This window comes from Orcinus orca, chromosome 19 (genome assembly GCF_937001465.1).
Source record: "Orcinus orca chromosome 19, mOrcOrc1.1, whole genome shotgun sequence".
NCBI classification, from domain to species: domain Eukaryota; kingdom Metazoa; phylum Chordata; class Mammalia; order Artiodactyla; family Delphinidae; genus Orcinus; species Orcinus orca.
In genome coordinates, this window is record NC_064577.1 from 49,318,903 (window position 1) to 49,341,715 (window position 22,813).

General features: G+C 37.6%; 1 protein-coding gene across 10 annotated transcripts in view; it reads left to right on the forward strand.

Moving 5' to 3' along the window:
- BCAS3 (BCAS3 microtubule associated cell migration factor) overlaps window positions 1-22,813 on the forward strand; it is a 575,920-nt gene that overhangs the window by 329,450 nt on the left and 223,657 nt on the right. Inside the window, exon 24 of one of the 10 annotated variants that reach the window (XM_033431623.2) lies at window positions 13,703-14,115. The exons of 8 other annotated variants lie outside the window; for them this stretch is intronic. In XM_033431623.2, coding sequence (XP_033287514.2) covers window positions 13,703-13,716 — 14 coding nt within the window. In that variant the 3' untranslated portion in view covers window positions 13,717-14,115. Of the gene's footprint in view, window positions 1-1,683; window positions 12,307-13,702; window positions 14,116-22,813 lie in introns of those variants that run through there. One more of the 10 variants, XM_049701673.1, reaches the window with a different exon arrangement.

The window sequence follows — 22,813 nt, forward strand, 5'->3', positions numbered from 1 at the left end:
TTTTGTTTACTATGTTTTTTCTTCCATCCAGTGTTCTAAAGTTCCTTCTTTTATTGCTTTCTTTCTGTTAGGAGAACTTCCTTTAGCCATTCTTTTAGAATAAGTCTGCTGACAACAAATTCTCTTTGTTTTTATTCATCTGAGAAAGTCTGGATTTCCCCTTCATTCATGAAATATATTTTCTCTGGGTACAGGATTCAGGGTTGACAGTTCTTTTCTTTTAATACTCAAAAAAATACCGTGTCAGTTTCTTCCAGCCTCCGTGTATTTTTGATGAGGAATCTGCTGTCATTTGAGGTGTGTTTCCCCTATAAGTAAACTGTCACTTTTCTCTGGCTGCCTTCAGGTATCTTTCTGTCTTTAGTTTTCAGAAGTTGCATTATGATATGTCTTTTCATGGGTGTCTTTGAGAGTGTCCTGTTATGGGTTCACCCAACTTCTTTATTTTGTAGATTTATGTCTCTTGCAAAATTTAGTTAGTTTTCAGCCATTGTTTTTTCAAATACTTTTCCAGCCCCATCTCCTTTCCCTTTCCCTTCTGGGCCCATTATGACCCACATGTTAGATCTTTTAAAATAATCCCACAAATCCCTGGGATTCTGTTAATTTTTCAGTCTGTTTTTCCTGTCTTTGTCAGATTGGGTAATTTCTACTGTTCTTTTACAGTTTACTGATTCTTTTTTACTGCCCCTCCATTCTGCTATTGAATCTATCCACTGAACTTCTGATTTTATTGTATGTTGAAGTTACAGAATTTCCATTTGATTTTTCTTTACATCTTCTAATTCTTTGCTGAGAGTTTCTTTTTCTTTGCTGAAGCTTTCTATTTTTACATTTGTTTCTAGCATGTTCTTAGGTGCTCTTTGAAACATTTTTATCACGGCATTTGAAAAACCTTTCACAGATAATTTAAACATCTTGGTCATCTTGGTGTTAGTGTCTATTGATTGTCTTTTTTTCATTCAGTTTGACATCTTCCAGGTTCTTGATATGTCCAGTGATTTTCAGTTTGAACCTAGGCATTTTCCTAAGATTTGGATCTTATTTAAAGCTTTTGTTTTAACTGGCTTTCTTGACACCACCGTGGCAGGGAAGTTGAGCACTGTGCCTCGCTCTGCCAAGTGGAGGTAGAAGTCTTGCTTGGCCAACGTTACTCTTCAAGGTCAGGAGACTATTGGGCAGAAATGGTAGTTCAGCTCACCATGTGGCTTCATTACTGCTGAATGATGACATAAGTCCTCCTGGCCCTCTTCTAGGCCTGTACTCACAGCTCACGAGTGGGAAGGAGCAGGGGCGCCTCTCTACTGCTGGGAGCAGCGAGTGAGGGCAGTCCAAGTTCCTTGTTCTGTACCACCACTGCGTGGATTGGGGGCTAGTTCTTGTTAATGGCTGGAAGGAATTCAAGTCCTGACAACCTACTTAGCCTTTTCTGGCACCGCCTCAGTTGGGTGTTGGGCATCTCGTTATAGTCTCAGGAGGGCGGAAGTCCAGCCTCCCCACTTGGCTTTTGCTGGCATGGGTAGTGGTGGAGCCACGGTTTTTTCCTTTGGTGTTTGTCTAGAGTAGAGCAGTTATTTTCTAAAAGTCTCTTCCTTGCAAGGCTGCCCCTTTCCTATTCCTTTGGCTAGAGAGATCAGGCTTTTGTTCAGACTTCTTTTTGTCCTTTTCCATTGGCATTTTCAGGTTGCTGGCCTCTTCACCTCCAAAGCTGGGATATTTGAGGCAAAAACAAACCCCAAGGACCTCACGTTCCTTGTGTTATTCTTTGTGTCCGGAAGGTCCTAGCTGTCCTGCTGCCTCTTCTTCACCCTCCAGAGTCTTATATTTATTTTGTACGTACAACTGACCATTGAACATCGTGGGCAGTAGGGGTGCTTACTCTCTGCGGAGTCAGAAATCCATGTATGACTTAAAATTGGCCCTCCATACCCCCGGTTCCGGTTCTGCATCTGCAAGTTGCATAGTATTGTAGTAGTTACTGTTGAAAAAAAAAAATCCCCGTATAAGTGGACCCACCTAATTGAAGCCCATGTTATTCAAGGGTCAGCTGCAATTAATGCCCATGGTTTTGCATAGCAGATTGCGTAGTATTATAGTATTTATTGTTGAAAAAAAAATTCCTCTGTAAGTGGACCCACCCAGTTCAAACTCCTGTTATTCAAGGGTCAGCTGTAATTAATGTCCAGGGTTTTTAGTTGTACTTAGGTAGAGAAACGTACATCTACTCTATTTTCCACTAAGTGGAATCAGTTCGTGCAATTTACTCAAATCTTTCAGCAAAAATATATATGCATTTTTCTGTCTGTATGTGTATGAAAATATATCTTATGTGAACAATTTGTCCCCGACTTGGTCAGTATCAGGAGTCAATAAGCTTTTCCTCCGCAGTAAATATTTTAGACTTTGAAGACCATACTGTAATGGTAGGTACATTTGAATTTTTCATTTCTTCCTTGCTTGCTTTTACTTTACCAGTATTTTTAGAGCGTCATGTTCAATATGACACAAGTTTAAAGCCAAGCTAGACATTTCATGTACATTAAACTAAAATTTGTCAACATTGTTTCTCTTTTTGAAACATGTTGCAAAAATCTGGGAGGGAAAAACACTGAAACATTGATGGACATAGAATATGCCTTGACTGAATATGAAATGGGCTTTGGAATCTTGAGTCTTGCTAAGTAGGAGCACAGCTTTGCTTCCCCTCCATCTCTTTTACCTGGCTTCATTCATTTACAAATAGAATTTGTAGACCAATCTCTTCTCTGCTAAAGACCTTACTAGTAAATCTGCAGAGACCTCAAACTTAGGCTTCTCTACAGAAAGCGGCAGAGATGAGCACATAGCTCAATAAGCTACTGTTGTCTCTCATATGGTAGGTGACTTGAGTTACTGCCTCCATTTAGTTCCTTTGTGTTCTGAATATCTTGCAATTGAAATGTCATTACTCAGGGATGTAATGCACCTTATAAAATAAAGAACCTATCCTTTCTCCAGGTCACTATGTAGATTCTATCATAAACTGTAGCAAACTAGTACTAAGGACTCCAGTGAGTTATAGACATGTTCAGTAACATTTACCAAAATCAGCACTAACTTCTCAAGATTTTGGTGCTACAATTTGAAATGAATATTGTTTGTTTCTAATCTGGCTTTCTCGTTTCTTATTCCTTAGTGACCTTGCCAAAAAAAAAAGTTTTTAAGTTATCTTCCAAAAAGTTGACAGCTCTTTTGTTTGTCAATTACTTTAATATTTTTAAACAGTTGCTTGGTTGGGAGTCTCTAGATACAACACTTCACACTAAGGAAGGCTGACAGTTAAGTGATGTGGAAGCCATTATCTCATCTTTGTGCTTGTAGACTGTGGCCTCTTGCCTTTTCCTATTTCATAATAAGTAGCATTAGCATTCAGGAACTTTTTAACACCTATAGGACAGGAGTTTTCTAATCCCCTATAAGAGAGCATTTTAAAAATGAATGAGTAAAACCTAACAAACATAGCATTAAAATAAAGAGAACTAAGCATCATTCTTACATTTGAATTTAGATTCATAAATATCAAGTAAAATACCAACCAACCAAATTGAACATTACGGGGCTTCCCTGGTGGCGCAGTGGTTGAGAGTCCGCCTGCCGATGCAGGGGACACGGGTTCGTGCCCCGGTCCGGGAAGATCCCACATGCCACGGAGTGGCTGGGCCCGTGAGCCATGGCCGCTGAGCCTGCGCATCCGGAGCCTGTGCTCCGCAACGGGAGAGGCCACAACAGTGAGAGGCCCGCGTACCGCAAAAAAAAAAAAAAAAAAAATTGAACACTACGATAAAAGAATCATCTACAATGACCAAATATTATTTATTCCCATATTAAAAAATCTGTTGTTGTAATATATAATATTAATTGGTCCAATAAGAGAACATAATAATCTCACTAGTTGCGGAAAGAGCATTTGATAAAATTCAGCAGTTATTTATGAGATTTACTCTTGAGATAACTAGGAATAGAGAGGTAAATTCTGTAAATAATAAGGAATCTTAAACCAAATCTTAAACCAAACAGCAGCATCATATTTAATGTGAAATATTATCGGCATTCCTTCTAAAATCATGAAAAAGGCAATCATGCCATGACCATTTTTATATAATTACTCTGAAAATTCCAGACAATGCAGTAATATATAAAACATAAGGAAGAGATATAGTTACAAAATCATTTACAGATTGATTTTGAATTATGTTTTCAGACAATATAATTTTTTTTGACAGAGAATTCAAGAGCATCAAGTTTTAATGAACTTATTACACTGATCAGATATTTGGTTCATATGTAAAACATCCATACTCTTTCTGTAAAACAGTAAAAACTAATTAGGTAATCTAATTCTTTAAAAAATGTACTCATAATAATACCAGAAAACATAAAGTACTTAGGAATAACCCTAAGAAGAAATACAGAAAGTGTACCAAAAAAAAAAAAGGGTGAAACTCTTCAGAGTAATATAATTTGCATAAACTAACAATATATCAGGTTTCTGAAGAAGGAAACTGAGTATTGTAAAAATTGCAGTTATTCCAAAATTAGTTCTGAACTTTTTTACAATCCCAGTCAAAATAGCAGTGGATTTTTTTTTTTTTTTTTTTTTCTTCCCAGTATGCGGGCCTCTCACTGTTGTGGCCTCTCCCGTTGCGGAGCACAGGCTCCGGATGCGCAGGCTCAGCGGCCATGGCTCACGGGCCCAGCCGCTCCATGGCATGTGGGACCTTCCCGGACCGGGGCACGAACCCATCTCCCCTGCATCGGCAGGCGGACTCTCAACCACTGTGCCACCAGGGAAGCCCTAGCAGTGGATTTTATTTGACTCTTAACACTGCATTTGAAAGTATCAACAGGCAAGAATTGCTAAGATAATTTTTTGTCTTGGCAATGAGTAGGAAGTTTAATTCATAACTTTTTATTGTGAAAATTTTCTAACTTATAGAAGAAATTTAAATAAATATATAATATAGCAAATATCTAAACAGTCACTAGATTTCAACAAGTGATAATTATTTTTGATATCTCTCTACACAAAGTAGAACTTTAAATAAAAATGAATGAACCATGAGGTCCATTTTAAAAGCAATATCAACTACAGACCCATTTCTTTCGTTTAAAGTGTAACTCCTCAAAAGAATTATCTACACTTGCTATCATCAGTTTCTGTGGGTCTGCGCGTGTGTGCGCATGCATGCATTCATGCGCACATACACGCTCTCTTCCTTTAACACCTTATTATACAAAATTTCAAATATACGCAAACATAGAAGGAATAACATTACAAACCCCCTAACAATCAGGTAGCTTCAGCAAGTAAGAACTCATGGCCAGACTAGTTTCATATCTTACCCCACTACCCCACCAGATTATTTTGAAGCAAATTTCAGACATTATTTCATCTGTAAATATATCGACACATATCTCCAAAAAATAAACTTCTTTTAAAGCAAAATACTATCACTCCTGAAAAAAATAACAATAATGCTTTAATATCAAATTTCCAATTCATGTTAAATTTCCCTGATTATCTCATTTTTAAAAATCATGTTCCAAATAAGACCCATACATTCCAATTGGTTGATATCTCTCATAAGAGTATCTTAAAATATAGGGTTCTATTCCATCAGTTTTTAAAGAAACATGTATCCTGTAGTGTTTCCCTTCCCACAAATAGGATTTTGCTGACTATATCCCCATGGTGTTCTTTTGTCCCTGAAATTTCCTGTAAATTGTTAATTAGATCTGGAAGATTGTTTAGATCAGATTTTATTTTGTGGCGAAAATGCTTACTTTCTGTGAATTTATATTTATTATGCGCACTTGAAAAAAGGATATATTCTCTGTTTTCAAGATATAAAGTTGTGTTTATATCAGTTAGATTTACCTCATTAATTATGTTTTTGTGTCTTCTGATGCCGTATGTATCCTATCCTGGACTTAGAAAGGTGAATTGAACTCTCATGCTACTAATACTTTTCTCTTTATTTCTCCTTATACTTCTGTAGTTTTGCCATATAATGTCCATGTTATGTGATATACAAATATGCATAACTGCTAAGGCTTTATTGTAGAATGTAATGTACTAGGTGTCCTTTTTAACATTTCTAGATTTAATGCTTTTTTTGTTGTTTAATGCTTTTTCTCTAACTCAGATTGTGACCACTGCTTTTCATTTTGCCATTATAAATGTGTAGAAGGATAACAGAACTGTATTTTATACATTTGAGAAACTAGAAGGAAACAGAGCAAAATATAAATAGTATTTAACCTCTGAGTGGTGGGATATGGGGCATTTTTAACTTTCTTCTTTAAAGTTTTTCCAAAGTGTTCTACAGTGAGCTTGTGTTACTTATATAAGGCTTAAAAATCTGTTATTTTTTTACAAGGGAAAATTTTAAAGAAAGTATGCAAAGGTAGTTTGGTTTTGTTAATGTTCTTAGTATGTTTTTGGCCACAGCCTAAATAATGAACTAGTGACAGTATCGAACAGACCCTGCCCCCTATTTTAATCACAACGAAAATCTAGTGCATGCCTCTTTCAGGCATGGGTTTGAAATGGGAAATTGTTACATGAGTGAAGGAAAATTCCCAGAGTCTTTGATGCAACTCAAGGACTGGGAATGGAGCGGGGGAGGCCTCCTGAAAATCTGTCTAACATTCGCTCAGGCTCCTCTTGGTTCTGAGCCAAATAACAAACCCTTCAGTTGAATTTTTCTGTCCAGACACTGGCTTAAATGAAGGTATACTTAACTTGGAAATATCATTTCAGCTTTTGGCTGGAATAGCTGTTGTAGAAGAGCTTCTTTAGATGTGAAGCCATGAGGGAGTTCTCTGAGTACATGTATTTTCACACATCTGCTAATGCAAAAGCCCCAGTGTGAGCATTAGTACTCAGGAATGTGATGTGGATTTGAGATGATCTCCCCAGGATTTTGGCAGGTCAGGACAAACATTATCTTGCTCCCATATGTTTTTGGAGGATCTTGAAAGGGAAATCATATACATTTCCTTAAACTGACATGCTGAATTTTCCCACATACACCAAAAAACCCTCTCAGCAAAAATAAATTCAGGAATATGTATATATGACATTCATATATTTTGCAGCTGTTGTCAATACAACAGTATAAGCTGATGGCTATTGGGAGTCGCAGACAGTTTGCATTTACTTTGACTTATGTTTAAATGGCTGATTTCAGAAAACCTGGCCCAACAGATAAAAAACTATGAAAGATCCCACATTTTGAGTAAGTCCTTTTTCTTTTTTTCCACTCTGCACTTCCTTAGGTGCAGTGTGCATGGGGCTCAGTCCTCACTGTCACTGTTTCCCACTGATAGCACTGCTAGCCTATATGGACACCTCCCCGGACACATACAGTATAAAAAACAACCAGGGAACGCTTGTGAAGCTAAGAAATTCAAATGCATTGATAATAATATTGATAACACATACTGTGTACAAAGACTGTATCTGTTTTTTATCACCCTTGAGCAAACCCACTCCTGTTTCCTATGGGGTTTGACAAACAGTAAGTACTCATTAAATGTTGACTGACCCTTTTCCTAAGTCTTTTCATTCTTCAGTCTCTACTCCCTCTAGAGAATGATATATTATCTGCCTAGTAGTTTGGCTCCTTTTCTCAGCGAGTGTATTATTAAAACTTGAATAAATATAGCACCAGTTTCAGCTACGTAATGGCCTCTTGTGCCAAGGGTCGCACATTGGTTGATTCTCACTGGCACAAAAGCTGATAGATTTAGTCTTATTTCATTCTGTATCACAGCTAGGCCCACTTGTAGGATTGAACCTATGTGAGAGAGTAATAATCCCTAACCACTATTTGTTTTCATGTTTTGTAAATGAGTTTTGTTGCTGCAGTGTCTTGTACCTAATCAAATCAGTCCTCTGGTTCTTCTATCTGCTTATACCACATGGTTTTTAAGCTATCAAATATTATTTAAAAGTAATATCTAGGATATATTTCTTCTCCCACCCCCAACATTTGGAGAGAGGTCACATATCTTTGACCTCATTTCTTTTACTTTTGTTTTGCTTATTTATTACCAATGGTTTCCTGTTGGATTATTTAGCTGGAAAAATGATTTCTTTACGGAAGTAAGACCTGGGATTCTACTCCATAAAGGGAAACATGGAGAGGCAATGTTATCAATTTAATGTATTAACAAATAATTGGCCTTGGGTTCTTTTCCTGGCATCTTGATGAACCACTGCGTTCATGTAGCTTTATTTGGTCTGAATTTATCAGTCTGTACAGGTAGGGATTATGATAATGTATTTTTTAAATTTAGTTTGTTGACTGCATTCTATTCTAGAATTATTATGTATATATATTTTTAAGATCATGTGATTCATGAAAATATTGGTGTTGTATCGGTTCTTATTTCATTGCATGTTGGCACTTTGGCATTAGTTCTTACATCCACTGTTAGTATTTAGGGGGAAATCATGGAAAACTTTTCTTTTTTTTTTTTTTTTTACTAGTTTTCCTTGGTGACTTATAAAGTTAATTCCATAAAAATGTTCTTCTGTTCTAAAATATGTAAGATTTTCAGTCCTTTGAAAAAATCGTTATAGTCAATTTTCCATGTATTACTCAACATTAGAGATCTACCTGCCAAATGATCCCAGGTGTGGGATTGCAGCAGGTAATTTCCTGAGCTGTATGGTACAGATGATTTTCTGTGTTAGAAGATGCTATCGGCTCACCTGGCCTCTTAGTGACAGAGAAATCCTTTGTTTATTCATTTAGTAGGCAGATTAACCCTAATGAATATTGGCTTCCTGGAAATAGATACAGGTGACAATGGCAAAGTGAGGAGTGGGGAGAAGTAAGACAAATTCCCTTTTCTTTCTTCACTTATAAATAATGGTGGCTTTCATTGGAGAGTGTTTTAAATCAGAAAGGAATGCAAAATATTTTAATTTAAAAGCAAGATTTAAATAATCAACCTTTAATTTTTAGTTTTGAACGTTTATATATGTATATTCTTTTCAGAAGAACTAAGGATTTTCTAATTTTGGCAAACAAGTTAAAATTTTTGTGTCTTTCAAATTAGAGTTAAATGAAAATATTTAATTAAATGCTTCATGCTGGTTTGGACAGAATGAGTCATTTGAACAGGAAAATGCAACTCTAATATGTTCTTACATTCAGTTAAAATTTTGTGAATTAAAAAATTATATCATTCATCAGCCTCTCCTAGCACAGGAAAGAAAATGTGCATTGTGCTGTGTTCATTTCTATAGTCTGTTCATGCTGCTTCAGTGACATATTTATTTGTTTTCTCAGGAGCAAAGATGAAGGGCTAATATAGCCATTAGAAGATTATTCATAGAGTTATACTATAAATTGTCAAAAATTTGTAGAATTAAGCTACTTAAAATTCTTTGCTTTGTTATAACTTTTAACAATATTTACAGAAATCATTTTTGTGAATATAATCATGGATATTTGATTAATTCTCAGTAACGTATGGTGAAATGAAATCTTTGTGATTGCAACTCATAAGCTTTGCTTACTGAAGGGAGGAGTACTTTACAACATTTTTCTGTGAATGGTTTTGAAGATACATTATTCCCAAGACATGAATGTATAGACACAGATGTGGAAATCTCTTAACATCCTACCAAACTTTTCCAGATCTTACAGCAATAATTTATTCTGCACTCTCCGAAGACTCCCCAAATGTCTTCTTTTACATAACTTTATTCATTGGAGGAAAAGTTAAAATTCTTCCCCACCACATGCTAAATATTGAAGATGGGCTTTTCATGATGCATTTTGTAGTTGACTATAAAAGCTCTAGAATTTCAAGGGGGAAGTGAAAAAGCAGAGTTTATCTTTCTATGCAGATTTTAAATTTATGATTTTTCCGAGCTATAGGCTTGATATTCTGCTTGAATTGTGTTGTGGAGAGTTCTGAATAATCCGAGATATATATGAATCAGAGGCAGTAATAAATTCTGAATGAATCTTTGGTTTTTACTTAAGATTACTTTATCCTTAAAACTAATGTTTCTATAACCTCTGACCGAATACAGAAGATCCAAAGTACTTCCAAGGGTGAGAATTTTTCCTGGCCTCGTGTGAGTAGTTTAATTCATTCCAATTGTGTGGTACAGTGTGGCATGTGATGGAGCACATCAGAGGTATATTTGCAGCTTCCTAATTTGCATACCACCTTCCCAAAATATGATGCAGTCCTTTACTGATTTGTCAGTAATATTTATTTTCAAAGATATTGGAAAAAGAGAAAGCAACGTATATGTGTCATATTATCTTCACAGAACCACTGCCTATGTTAACTGGATTTTCCTTTCCTTTTCGTGAAAAACCAAAGGACAACAGTCATTATATGATTTTGTATTTTAAGTATTTTCATAATCCAACATAAATTGGCCCACCCAAGGATTATGTCTGTCTTATAAAGATGTGTTTACATAGTCATTGGGTGAAAGATTGCAGAAGTTGAACCACTAGTTTTGAAAGTTGAGCCAGACCAGGAAAAATCAGGATACAATTTGGCACTTATGGAGACGAAATGATTTCCTTTTTAGCTGCTGATTTCTACTGGGAAATGTATCCTTGGACTGAAAATTGCATCCGGAAAAATGTTTATGTAGTGTTTTTCAAATGACTGATTATTCTTCTAACCTTTAACATGAACTGTGTCTAATTTTGGTCTCTTTTAACTCTTCCATGACTAGGGGATTTTTCTCTTTGTGGGAAAAATATTACTCACAAACATATTTTTACTACTTGGAATACAAAAATGTCTTCCATGGCAACAATAACATAAAATGTGTTAAGATTTCTTCTTGGGTTGTTTTTCTGAGCAGTTAGTACGATGTCGTAAATCAGCCACCCTTTATCCCAGGCATTGTATTATGAAAATATAGTAAGGTACAAAAGATCATCTGTACCTTTATATCACAGGTTTTATATTATGTTACATCTTAAGGAATAGTTTTAGTTTGCTTGAGCAGCTACATTTCCTCCTCATTCCACCACCACCCTGCACATGCGAAGTAGGAGCTTCTTGACCTTTTTGTGGGTAATATTTGACCCATAGGGTTTTAACAAAGATCAGTACTTGCTCTACTCTTTTTCTTGTATATTTTGTGACTTTTCTGGCTAAATTATTGTCCATCAGAGGTTGCAGGAGTCTCTGCTCCATGCTGTCTCCACTCTTGGACCTCAATTAACTAAAGCGTCATCCTCAAATTATTGCAGGTGACCATGGCAAGGGGAGGGGGACACTGGAGGTCTCACACTGGTCACTTCTGCTCACAATTCATGGGTTAGAACTGTGCTGTCCAGTGCAATAGCCACTAGCTGCATTTGCTTATCTAAATTCTAACTAATGAAAATTAAACAAAATTTGTCCTTCAGTTCCTCAGTGGCACTAGCTGCATTATAAATCTACCATCCTGGACAACACAAAATACAGAACATTTCCATTATCACAGAAAGTTGTGTTTGAGACTAATGGACTAGAGCTTTAAGGGGATGGGGAAGTACAATCCTCTTATTAGCCCAGAGGTGGGAAAGAAGCAAATATTACTGACTTGCAATAATGTCTAACACTGTTGGTAAACTATATACTTGCAAATATTCCTGAGATGCTCTGTATCCTTTTCTTCCCCCTTGTTTCTTTTGGGGGGAGGTGAAATGTGAGGAGGGTGATAAAAATGCACACCTACATGAATATATACATACACATATACTGTTTCTAGCTACATGAAAAAGACAAGAAGCATACACTTGAAACTAACATTTTGCCAAGGGGGACTCCTTATGTTCCATATCCCTTTGGAGGAAGAATCTGTATTGCATTTATGTGGCTTTGGAGAAGATATTCAGGAAAGAAACACCACAATTCCCATTGAGCTCAGAAAATGTGATTAAGGAATTTGAATGTAATTACCCAGAGTTTGGCTTTTCTTTTAAGGAACCCACTCATTTTAGAGATTTTTTGATAGTGTAAATCTGACAACTAAATCTGGATTTTTTGGGGAAGACTCCCACCAGGAATAGTGTGAGTCAAGGATGAGTCCATAAAAAAGAAGCCCATGCAGCAGGGACAGCCTGAGCTATTCTGTTTTGACATGATTTTATCTATGGCTGATATATGGAGGGGATATTTAGTGGAATGTGCAGAGCTTTGCTCTAGATTTGTACCTTCTATGATTGGTGTACAAGCTTATTTAAATAAAACGTATGGCAACAATAAATATATATTTGAGTAGATTACACGCTGTAGTTATTTCTGATCACAGTAATAATAATAGATTTGGAAAATTGTCTGTGTTTTCAGAGACAAAGTTCTTTTTACCCAGAGTCGATGGATTAGAATTTGCTAACTGACAAGAAACCTTCAGTTCTTCTCTATCCTAAATGGTTTGACAGCTGTGTAAAGTCCCCAGAAAGCAAGTAACCCAGCAGAGTTTGTGACAGAAACTGTTAATCGTCCTTTTCGGTGTTTCTGCACTATCTTGTCCAACATCTGGAAATCAGCATGTTTGCAGTCATCTCACAACATGATTTTGCATTTACATCATTGTGCTAGCTGATAAAAGTTGTTTTTTTCTTTCTTTCTTTTTTTTTTTAAGGGAAAAAAAAATCAGCAACTTTCGGTCTGTCACAGGGTCAAGTGATGATTAGTGATGTAGTCTCTCCTAAACACATGTTTAGCTCAGGAAAGTTAAATCAGTTTCCGAAAATTTGGTAACCATTAGAGTACTTCCTAAGTCACTTCCGGATGTCAAACCTAAGGTAGAGGGGGGACAGGGCTGTATTGAGTTCCCTGCAGTTTTTTTTACCAAAGGGACTTAATTTGGCAGCGGATCCAGCCAAGGCAATACTCACGCAATGGCAGAACTAGACAGGAAACACTTTTGAAAGTGCTGTTTTTTGATAGAGGATCATGAGATCAGGCAAAGAGCTGTGAACTTTGTATGTAGCCTAGGCCACGTAGCACCAGGCTAGCCATCTGAGGGTATGGCGTAAGAAAGGAAATTAAAGTAGGAGGGCCGTAAAATTTGCACGCAGTTTTCTTTTCTCAAAAGAGGAATGCTAAGAATTATGAAATTCTTTGAAGTAGAGGGACATAATTAATGAATTTTGTTGTTGTTATTAGTTTTTGGTTTTGGTTAAGCATTCCACCATCATTATTCACCTTTACATTTTTAACATGATGGTTAGCTTGACTACAAGAGCTTACCTCATCAATTCTAACCACCTTTTTATAGCTCTCAGAAGAGCTGTCTTCCAAGGAAAACACTGCGTTGAGCAAAGGTTGTACTTTGGGAAGATGGACGTTTTATAATGATAAGTTTTGACAACTTGCTCTGGTCGCCATGTGTCTCCCAGGCCTGCCGGTGGGTGGGTGTTTGTCAGGAATGAGAATATATCTGAGAGGGGTTGCTTTATAGCAGCCAGACTTGATTTTCAACCTCCAAGACTTTGAGCCTCCTTTCCTTACAGTACTCAGGAAAACAGAGAGGAGGAGCTTTGCTCTCATGTGTGAGGTTGAGGAGACCCCGAGGTCCTGTACAGGGAGGTGCAGATCCTCAGTTTTAGCGCCTTTGTTGGACACCTTTCATTGTCCCGTGAACTTCTCTATGTTCTTCTCTGCCCATATTTAGGAACTACACCTTGATTTATTTCTTCTGCTGAGCTGTTCTTCAGGGTCTACGGAAGCCATTTTTGTGTATAAGGTAGACTTATTCATTTCTCATAGCACATCATGAAATGGTATCTGGTTTAATTCCAACATTTAAAAGCAAAATAAAATCCATATCTGTACTTGACAAATCTGCTGGTGCTTTTCTTTAGACCGTGAGTGATTCTTGGTCTGTTGTTGTTTGTAAAGGCCATTTTGGATTCTCAGCGTTATCACCCACACTCTGCTTCTGTGGCTCAGACAGTTGGCAGGTCCCCGAGAGCATATGGATGATTCCCTAATGGCATCTGCCCAGCTGTTCTAATCACATATTTGGTAGATAGCTGAAAGACCCACATTCAACTTTACTGAGCTTATATGACTAACTCTAAATTTACTGTCAATACTTTTTAATCTAAAGCTCTTTCAAATTCTTAATAGTATTTAATAATAATTGCATAAGTATTCCTCTTAGTTCTAACTTTCAGAGCTCCTTAAAAACCAACAAATATAAAATATCTTCCCAGTTAACTATGAGCAATTAGTCTGTACAAAACAATACCGAAACAACGTCAACATTTGGAACAGAAAAAGGTTTATTTCAGGGCCATGCAGGGAGAATGGGTGGCTTATGCCCTAAACATCCCTGAACTCCCTAAAGGGTTTCAGCAAAGTATTTTTAAAGGCAGGATGAGGGAAGGGGCATGGTTGGTTATTGCACACTTCTTGGTGTCGGAATCCTTTGTTCTTGCAGCTGTCTAGGTAGGTCAGGTCTCAATGTTCCTGTAAAACTCCAACAAGACAAATGTTATTCTCTGTTCTGCAACTTTTTATCTCTATGTGAATGAAAAAGTGTTATACCCTTAAAGATCAGAGCCTTGAGAATGGGCTATTCTGTATATTTCAGGCTATAGGCAACACTCTTAAAGCAATAGAATACAGAGGTTAAAGTAAAAGAAACAGATCTAATGTGGAGTTGGATTTGTTCTTCCCTATTACAGTGTGATTAATTCTCTTATATCCAAGAGAATAGTCAGTACAAGCCAAGGAAACCCCTTGCCCCCATTCATCATAATAACCACAAAACTGATTCTTAATTACCTCTTGCCTGGAGCACTGCAGCAGTGTCAACCTTGGTCCCCCAAATGTCAGTCTGTCTGAACCTGCCACTTCCCCGAGTTTATCCTACATAATGCTGATAGAAACTTCTTCCTCAAATACTGCTTTCATCATTTCATTGCTCCCGTTTTACAATATGAAGTCTAGTATTTTGAATGAAGATTCAGAATTCTAGCCGTGCTTCTTGTATATCCCTTCTATAAACACCTGCGGTCTAATCAAATTGTCCTTCTTTTTAGTTCAGTTGGGCTCCAAGCAGGTCAGATCCTGGCTCCTAAGATCAGTATCAAACAGTGTTTCTCCTGAGGTCTTATGAGAGTTTTTCTTCATAAAGTTAATGACAGACAAAGGTTCTGGTTACATTAGGAAAAACAGGAGGCTGTTTTATGCAGTTAGATTCAGGAAGTGTTCATCACTTTGACGGATGCTAGTTCCTTAGTTATATTTTAATAATATTGAAGTGTAGGAAAACTAGCATTTTTGCATACCTATGACTCTGCCTCAGAGGGGGGCTCCTCTGTGCTCTGTGTAAGGACAATATCCATATCTGTCAGGCCATGGTGAGATGACATTATCATGCTTCAGCTTTCACAGACAACAAGCAATAACATACCAACAAAGCTGGAACAGCAGTAGGTCTTGGCTCCTAGGCAGGCCTCTTGCCTTTACTGCCACACAGCATCATGTATTTGGCTAAGTGTCTCCTATGATTTCTTTCTGGAGTCCATGCCATCCTCACTTTGTCATAGGCAGATAGATATAAAGTAGGTCTTAGGTTTGCCATTAGAAAAGTTAGCATCTATTTTGGAAGCCATGGACTCAACTCTTGGCTTGCTAATTTGCGTTCCACACTATGGTCTGATTTTGTGTCTCAGGGATGATTTCATATCTAAGCTTGTATCCTAGGATTCTAGTAGTATTTGCTACAATCTGTATCTGTCTTCCTCTGAAAAGTGAATTTTCTCTACTTCACCTGAATCCCGTTAGCTCTTCAGCCCATTCTAGCTCTCAGAAAAGTCATTTATAATAATTTAATAATACCTTGTATATATATTGCAGCAGCCCTATAATATATGCAGGAAATATGTAAACCCCGTCTTACAGGTGAAGAAATTGAGACTCAGAGTGTTCAGTGATTTAGCCAAGGTAAGCGAGTAAGTGGTGGACATAGGACTGTAGCCCACATTTCCTGATTCATATTCTACTCTTCACTTTTCTCTGTTAAGTGGTGATTTTTCAGTATTGACTCATGCATGAGATCTATAGTTGTGTAAGATGTTTGGAATCCTAGTTTCTAGAGTAAACTCTGCTACTAACAAGCTCTGCTGACTTCTAGCCACTCCATTTAGTCTTTTTCTTAGATTATTTCTAAGATCCTTTCCAGAGAAAAAATACAATATGTTCATAATTTTATGATCCTAGTTCCATTTAAGCAAAGTAACAGTCATATTATAGACATTAGAGTCCTCACCTGGAATTTTTTGTTTTATTTCTCAATGACATCTCTGAGTCTTACTAAGTTTTGAGTTAGGTATCAAAATCATTGAGCTGGGGGTACAAATTCGATTCATTAAGCAAACTCATAATCTGCCTTACATTGCTAAAACGAAATTATCTTCTAAACTCTTATGATTAAGTGTGAACAATTTGCGTTTGAGATTTTAAAACAAGTCCTAGACATTGGAGTGCTATTCCACCTCCACTAATTTATTATTTCTACATAAAGGCCGTTCTTCCTTGAGGCCTGTGAGCCGCCAGTCCTTTTCAGTGTAGTGGTCTGCACTTCTCTGTTTTTCTTTCCCTGGGAGTGCTGATTAGTGACTTGCGGTGTGGACTCTGATTTATCGCAGACCAGAGCTGCCCCTTAGGGGCTGAGCAGAAACACTCATGAAGGAGCCCTGATTAAAAAGAGTGGTAATGAAGACAAATGTTTCAGAGGGAGTTGAGAGAAAACCAGTCCTTGGCATTCCCCGTAGCTCCTCTGAGCTTTTGAAAAGGAGGCAGTGGTAGCCAAAGGAAATATTTCTCCTTTGTTGTTTATTTCTTATGGCACTGGAAACATTTTTCTTTTCCTCCTGGGTGTTCTAATTCTCACTTGTTAACTGCTTTTCATGCAGGGTTGCAATTAACCCCTGGCAGATTCCTAACCGGGTTCACCTTATAGCCACTCCATCCCCAAAGAAGTTTTTAATGCTTTGACCTATAACCATTTTAAAATTCTTCAGACTTGACACTTTTGCCTAATTTCTTAGGTCATTAAATCACACTTCTGGTTTTCTATTCAGTGATTTTTACTAAATTTGATGTTAGGTACCTATAATCACCTTCCCTTCTTCTTCTTTTTACAAGACAGAATGCCAGTAGAAAGAACAAATTCCTACTCCCTTGGTAATTTTAATCACAACTAGGTCGAAAGTTCCAAATCTAGTGTTATTAAGAAGGGCAGGGCTGGGGCTATATCTCCTACTTTTTGTCTTTCCTTCTCTCCATCTTGCCTTCTCAACATTGAAGAAAGTACGCAGCACATTAACCAGGTACATGCGTAACAGTCTGCTCTCATTCACCAGAATACTTCATGGCGTCCACAATACTTTGTTCAATGTTGAGAAGGCAAGACGGAGAGAAGGAAAGACAAAAAGTAGGAGACATAGCCCCAGCCCTGCCCTTCTTAATAAGAAGCTCCTGAGCAGATCTACTTGGGTTAACAGGAAAACATCAAAGAATTTAAGTTCAGATTGATCTGACCCTACTGAAAGGTTTGATTTCCAGAGGCAGGTAGTGGTTTCTAATCCAATCAAGGGGTTTCCTTTTTGTGGAGAAAGTCTCAGTGTGCTCAAGAACCTCTCAAACATCCAAGGTTAAAGGAAAATTTGAATCCAATCAGATGAACAAAGCTGATAAAAAGATACGATCTGGGCTTCCCTGGTGGCGCAGTGGTTGAGAGTCCGCCTGCCGATGCAGGGGACACGGGTTCGTGCCCCGGTCCGGGAAGATCCCACATGCCGCGGAGCATGTGGGCCGCTGAGCCATGGCCGCTGAGCCTGCGCGTCCGGAGCCTGTGCTCCGCAACGGGAGAGGCCACAACAGTGAGAGGCCCGCGTACCGCAAAAAAAAAAAAAAAAAGATACAATCCTTAGTGTGAGAGGAGCCTTTCAAGTTACCATTATGGCCTTCTACTTCTGCCGTAAGGCAAAACAAAAACAAAGAAACAAATAAGAACAACAAATTATGAGCTTAATGTTTCTTAGATAGAAGGGAGAGTTTGCACTTATCCCATTCTGATGAACATATGAGATTAAAGATCAACGTTAAATATTAAAGAGCACTCATTGAGAGAAGCCTTGGGGTAAAACCTTTCACACTTAGGTTGTTTCTATCGAGGTTTGGTCCCTCTGAACTCTTCCCCAACTATAAAGGCAAGGTCAAGGGCTGAGTCTAGGCTAAATGATGTCAAGTGCAAGGGCTGTAAGGCAAGGCCAAAAATTGCTGCAGCTCATCTGGCAACAGATGAAGACTTAGGCTGTTAGAGTAATTGCCAAGTTTGTAGGATCACTTCAGGAGCATGCTTCAGGGTCGTGGAATGCCGTGTAAATTTAAACCGTTTGGCATTTTCTTCCCCAGTTACCATGGAAGTAGACTCTTTCAGTAATTTCCAAGACTGAACAAAATTCCTCCTCAAGTACTGATGGACTTTTTCTGGTCTTCAATATTGGCGTACTATTCTTTATTTTTCCTGGCTTCAAACAGGCATATTAAGATTTCATGGATATCTGAATCTTTCTTTGAGTATCTGGGAACACATCAGAGAAACCAGATAGAAAACAGAGAAAAGGAAATAGATTATTTCCTTAGCCTTTTAAGCAAATGAATTGGAAGGATGCTTTCTGTGATGTTCATTGGCCCACAACTGCTTGGAATCTCCAGAAACACCATCTTTTGTTCCTTATTGTGTAATCTTTAACAAGGCATTTCACAGATATATTTAGCACAGTTTTTACATATGTGTTCCCAGGACCCATGGAGCAGAGTTGGAGAAATTGAAGCATTGGAAGACTTACTAAAATAATTTGAAGTTGAGGTATATACTAACGAAGGAATTGTACAAAGAAAGGGAGAGGTAGCGTTTGCTGGATTTGGAAAATAAATATTTTAAATAGTTTGCCTTAGTCTGGTGTGGCCTGTCAGTATAGTTAGCTAGGAGTCAAGTTCAGAACAAATACGGGAGCAATTTACACACATTTCTTCAAAAGATGGACAGAGGAAATATAATTTCATGGTAGGAAAATTAAGATCAATAATAATAGTGAACATTTATTGATTTAAAAAAATATGTTAGTCACTGTCTCAGTACTTTGTGAGCATCATCTCATTTAATCCACATTTTTATAAATTAGGAAATTGAGGTTTTGGCTGAATTAACTCAGCTGGTGGAGCCAGGACTCAAAATCAGGCATGTTCAACTACAGAGCCCTTGCTCTTTATACCAAGATATATCATCTCCCTGTGTGACTTCGGTCAGTCAATCCATTTATATAATATGAGAGCTGGACCGTGCAATTTCTAGGTTCTTTCGATTCTTGAATTCTTTGAAAAGTATTTTAAAGTCGTGAGAACTCTGTCGTGGTGAAACATTTAAAGAGAAGTTGAAGTAGTGATTGTAATACATTTCGTGTTTAATGATACCTAACCTCGATGGAGCATATACTCTATACCAGACACTATGTAATTAAATTACAAACAGATCAATTAATCCTCAAAACAATCCTTTTGACGTATGTTTATTGTCCCTAAGAAAGATCATAATTATTCATAAAGAGTCAGCCACATCAAAGATGTAAAAGACAGTTGTTTAGATTTGAAATGGCTTTAGTTATAATAGTACACCATTGTGGCTATTACAAATCATACAAAATTGGAATCAGGAAGAAACAAGTTTTTTAAAGAAATGTTTCTCTAGATCAGTATTCTTGTACTTTTCTCTTACACAGTTTATTTTTTAATAAAACATTTTTAAATTGAGTAAAAGTGACATACTGTCTTCACCATTTGAATCCATGTTATCAGACCTCTCTCTTGAAAATAGTTCCAAATTAAAAGTAAGAGGTTTCCAGTAGCTTGAAGTTTCTAGAATTTGAATTGGAATAATATCAGGACTAAGATAGTGAGGACACCTTACCTATGTGTCAAGCGGTCTGTGTCATACTTCTCATATTGATACTATGAGGTATTTGGTCTTCTCTTCATTATAACAGATGATTATAAATATGGAGTTGTTTCTTAATAGCTGGTACTTTTTGTCACTTAGCCCTAATTTGCTTAATTCAAGGACATACTCTGTCAGTACTGGGGATTTAGTTTAAAGATGACTTTGCTGCAGTAATCAGATTACATTAGTGTCAAGTGCCCACTAATTATGAAGAAATTTATATCTGCATTAGGTAAATGTCATTTCACCACAGTAGCCTAAAATGAGCTTTCCTTTCCTTTAGTTAGCATACCACCTCATTGTAAGTATTACAGGCAAGCTATTGACAAAATTTAGGCCCAAGTCCATTTGTTCTTTAGCAGGAATGGCTAGAAGATGGTCCGTCCTTCCAGAGATCTCAAGAAAAATGCCCCGCTTCATTTTTTATCTGATCAGCTGACTTGTCACCTTGAAGTCCTGTGTATTCACTATAGCAGGGCTTGGCAAACTACTGTCACCATCTGCTTATGTACAGCTACAGCCCACAGGTACAGAATGGTTTTCACAGTTTTATACGGTAGAAAAAAATCAAAAGGACAAGAATATTTTATTAACCCTGAAAATTACATGCAATTCAGATTTTAGTGCCCATAAGTAAAGTTTTAATGGAACATAGCCACATTCATTATGCACTTACGGATTGTCGATGGCTGCTTTCTCCTCACTATGATCCCAGAGTTGAGTAGTTGTAACAGAGACCATATGGCCTAAAGATATTCCTATCTGCTTCATTACAGAAAATGTTTGTTGATCACTGATTATAAGATCAAGTCCAAGTTCTTTCCTAGCATGACATACAAAACCATGATGATCGGGCTCCTGTGTAATCTTCTATTTTCTTGTTCTCTCCTGAGCTGTAACTATTCTGAACTCCTGGAACTTCTTAGACTCCAACATGCTTTCTCCATATCAGTATTTTTCCACGTTAGTCCCTCTGCATGAAATCACTCCTTTCCATCCTGAGTACCCCTGGCAAATTCCTGTTTGTCTTCCAATATTTTTTGGCTTAAGCGTCCTCTTCTCTCTGCAACCCTAGCATCCTGTGCTGTCTCCACCTTGCACTCTTTCACCAGACAGTAAGCTTTGGGCAGACAGATATTGTCTCTTGTTCATCTTTGTATGTCAAGAACAAGTTTCTTAACCTAAGCACTACTGGCATTTTGGACTGGATAATTCTTTGTTGTGGGGCTGTCCTGTGCATTGTAGGATGTTTAGCAGTATCCCCAGCCTCTATCCATTAAATACTAATAGCTTCCACCCATCCTGAAAATCAAAAATGTCTCCAAACGTTGCCAAATGTGTCCTGGTGGGCAAAATTATCCCCATTTGAGAGCCACTGCTCTAGAACCTTACATAGTCAGTAGCCCATACTGGGTACTGGGTAATGTTGAATTATGTGTTAAAAGACTTGATTCAGGGGCTTCTCTGTGTGGCTCAGTGGTTAAGAAACCGCCTGCCAATGCAGGGGACACGGGTTCGAGCCGTGGTCCGGGAAGATCCCATGTGCCCGCGGAGCAAATAAGCCCATGCGCCACAACTACTGAGCCTGCACTCTAGAGCCCACGAAGCACAACTACTGAAGCCCGCATGCCTAGAGCCTGTGCTCCACAACAAGAGAAGCCACCACAATAAGAAGCCCGCGCACTGCAACGAACAGGAGTCCCCGCTCACCTCAACTAGAGAAAGCCCACGCGCAGCAACGAAGACCCAACACAGCCAAAAATTTTCAATTTTTAAAAAAGGCTTGATTCACGTTGAATTAATTGTACACTTCAAAAGGATGATTTGTATGATGTGTCAGATATTGCTCAATAAAGCTGTTTTTTTTAAAATAGATCTTTATTGGAGTATAATTGCTTCACAATACCGTGTTACTTTCTGTTGCACAACAAAACGAATTGCCCATATGCATACACATGTCCCCATATCCCCTCCCTCTTGAGTCTGCCTCCCAACCTCCCTACCCCACCCCTCTAGGTCATCGCAAAGCACCGAGCCGATCTCCCTGTGCTATGCGGCTGCTTCTAACCAGCCAACTGTTTTACATCCAGTAGTGTATATATGTCGATGCTACTCTCACTTCGCCCCAGCTTCGCCCTCCCACCCCATGTCATCAAGTCCATTCTCCACATCTACCTCTTTATTACTGCCCTGCAACTAGGTTCATCAGTACCATTTCTTTTTCTGGAATAAAAATTTTTATTAGTATAGTTGCTGTGCAATATTATATAAGTTACAGGTATACGATATAGTGATTCACAATTTTTAAAGGTTATGCTCCATTTATAGTTTTTATAAAATATTGGCTATATTGACATATATACACTAATAGGTATAAAATGGATAACTAATAAGAACCTGCTGTATAAAAAAATAAATAAAATTCAAAAAAAATAAGCTATAAGGATATATTGTCCAACAGAATATAACCTACATATATATACGTATATATTTTTAGATTCCATATGAACACATTAGTATACGGTATTTATTTTTCTCTTTCTGACCTAGTTCACTCCATATGACAGACTCTAGGTCCATCCACCTCACTACAAATAACTCAAATTTGTTTCTTTTTATGGCTGAGTAATATTCCATTGTATATATGTGCCACATTTTCTTTATCCATTCATCTGTTGATGGACATTTAGGTTGGTTCCATGTCCTGGCTATGGTAAATAGTGCTGCAGTGAACATTGCGGTGCATGTCTCTTTTTGAATTATGGTTTT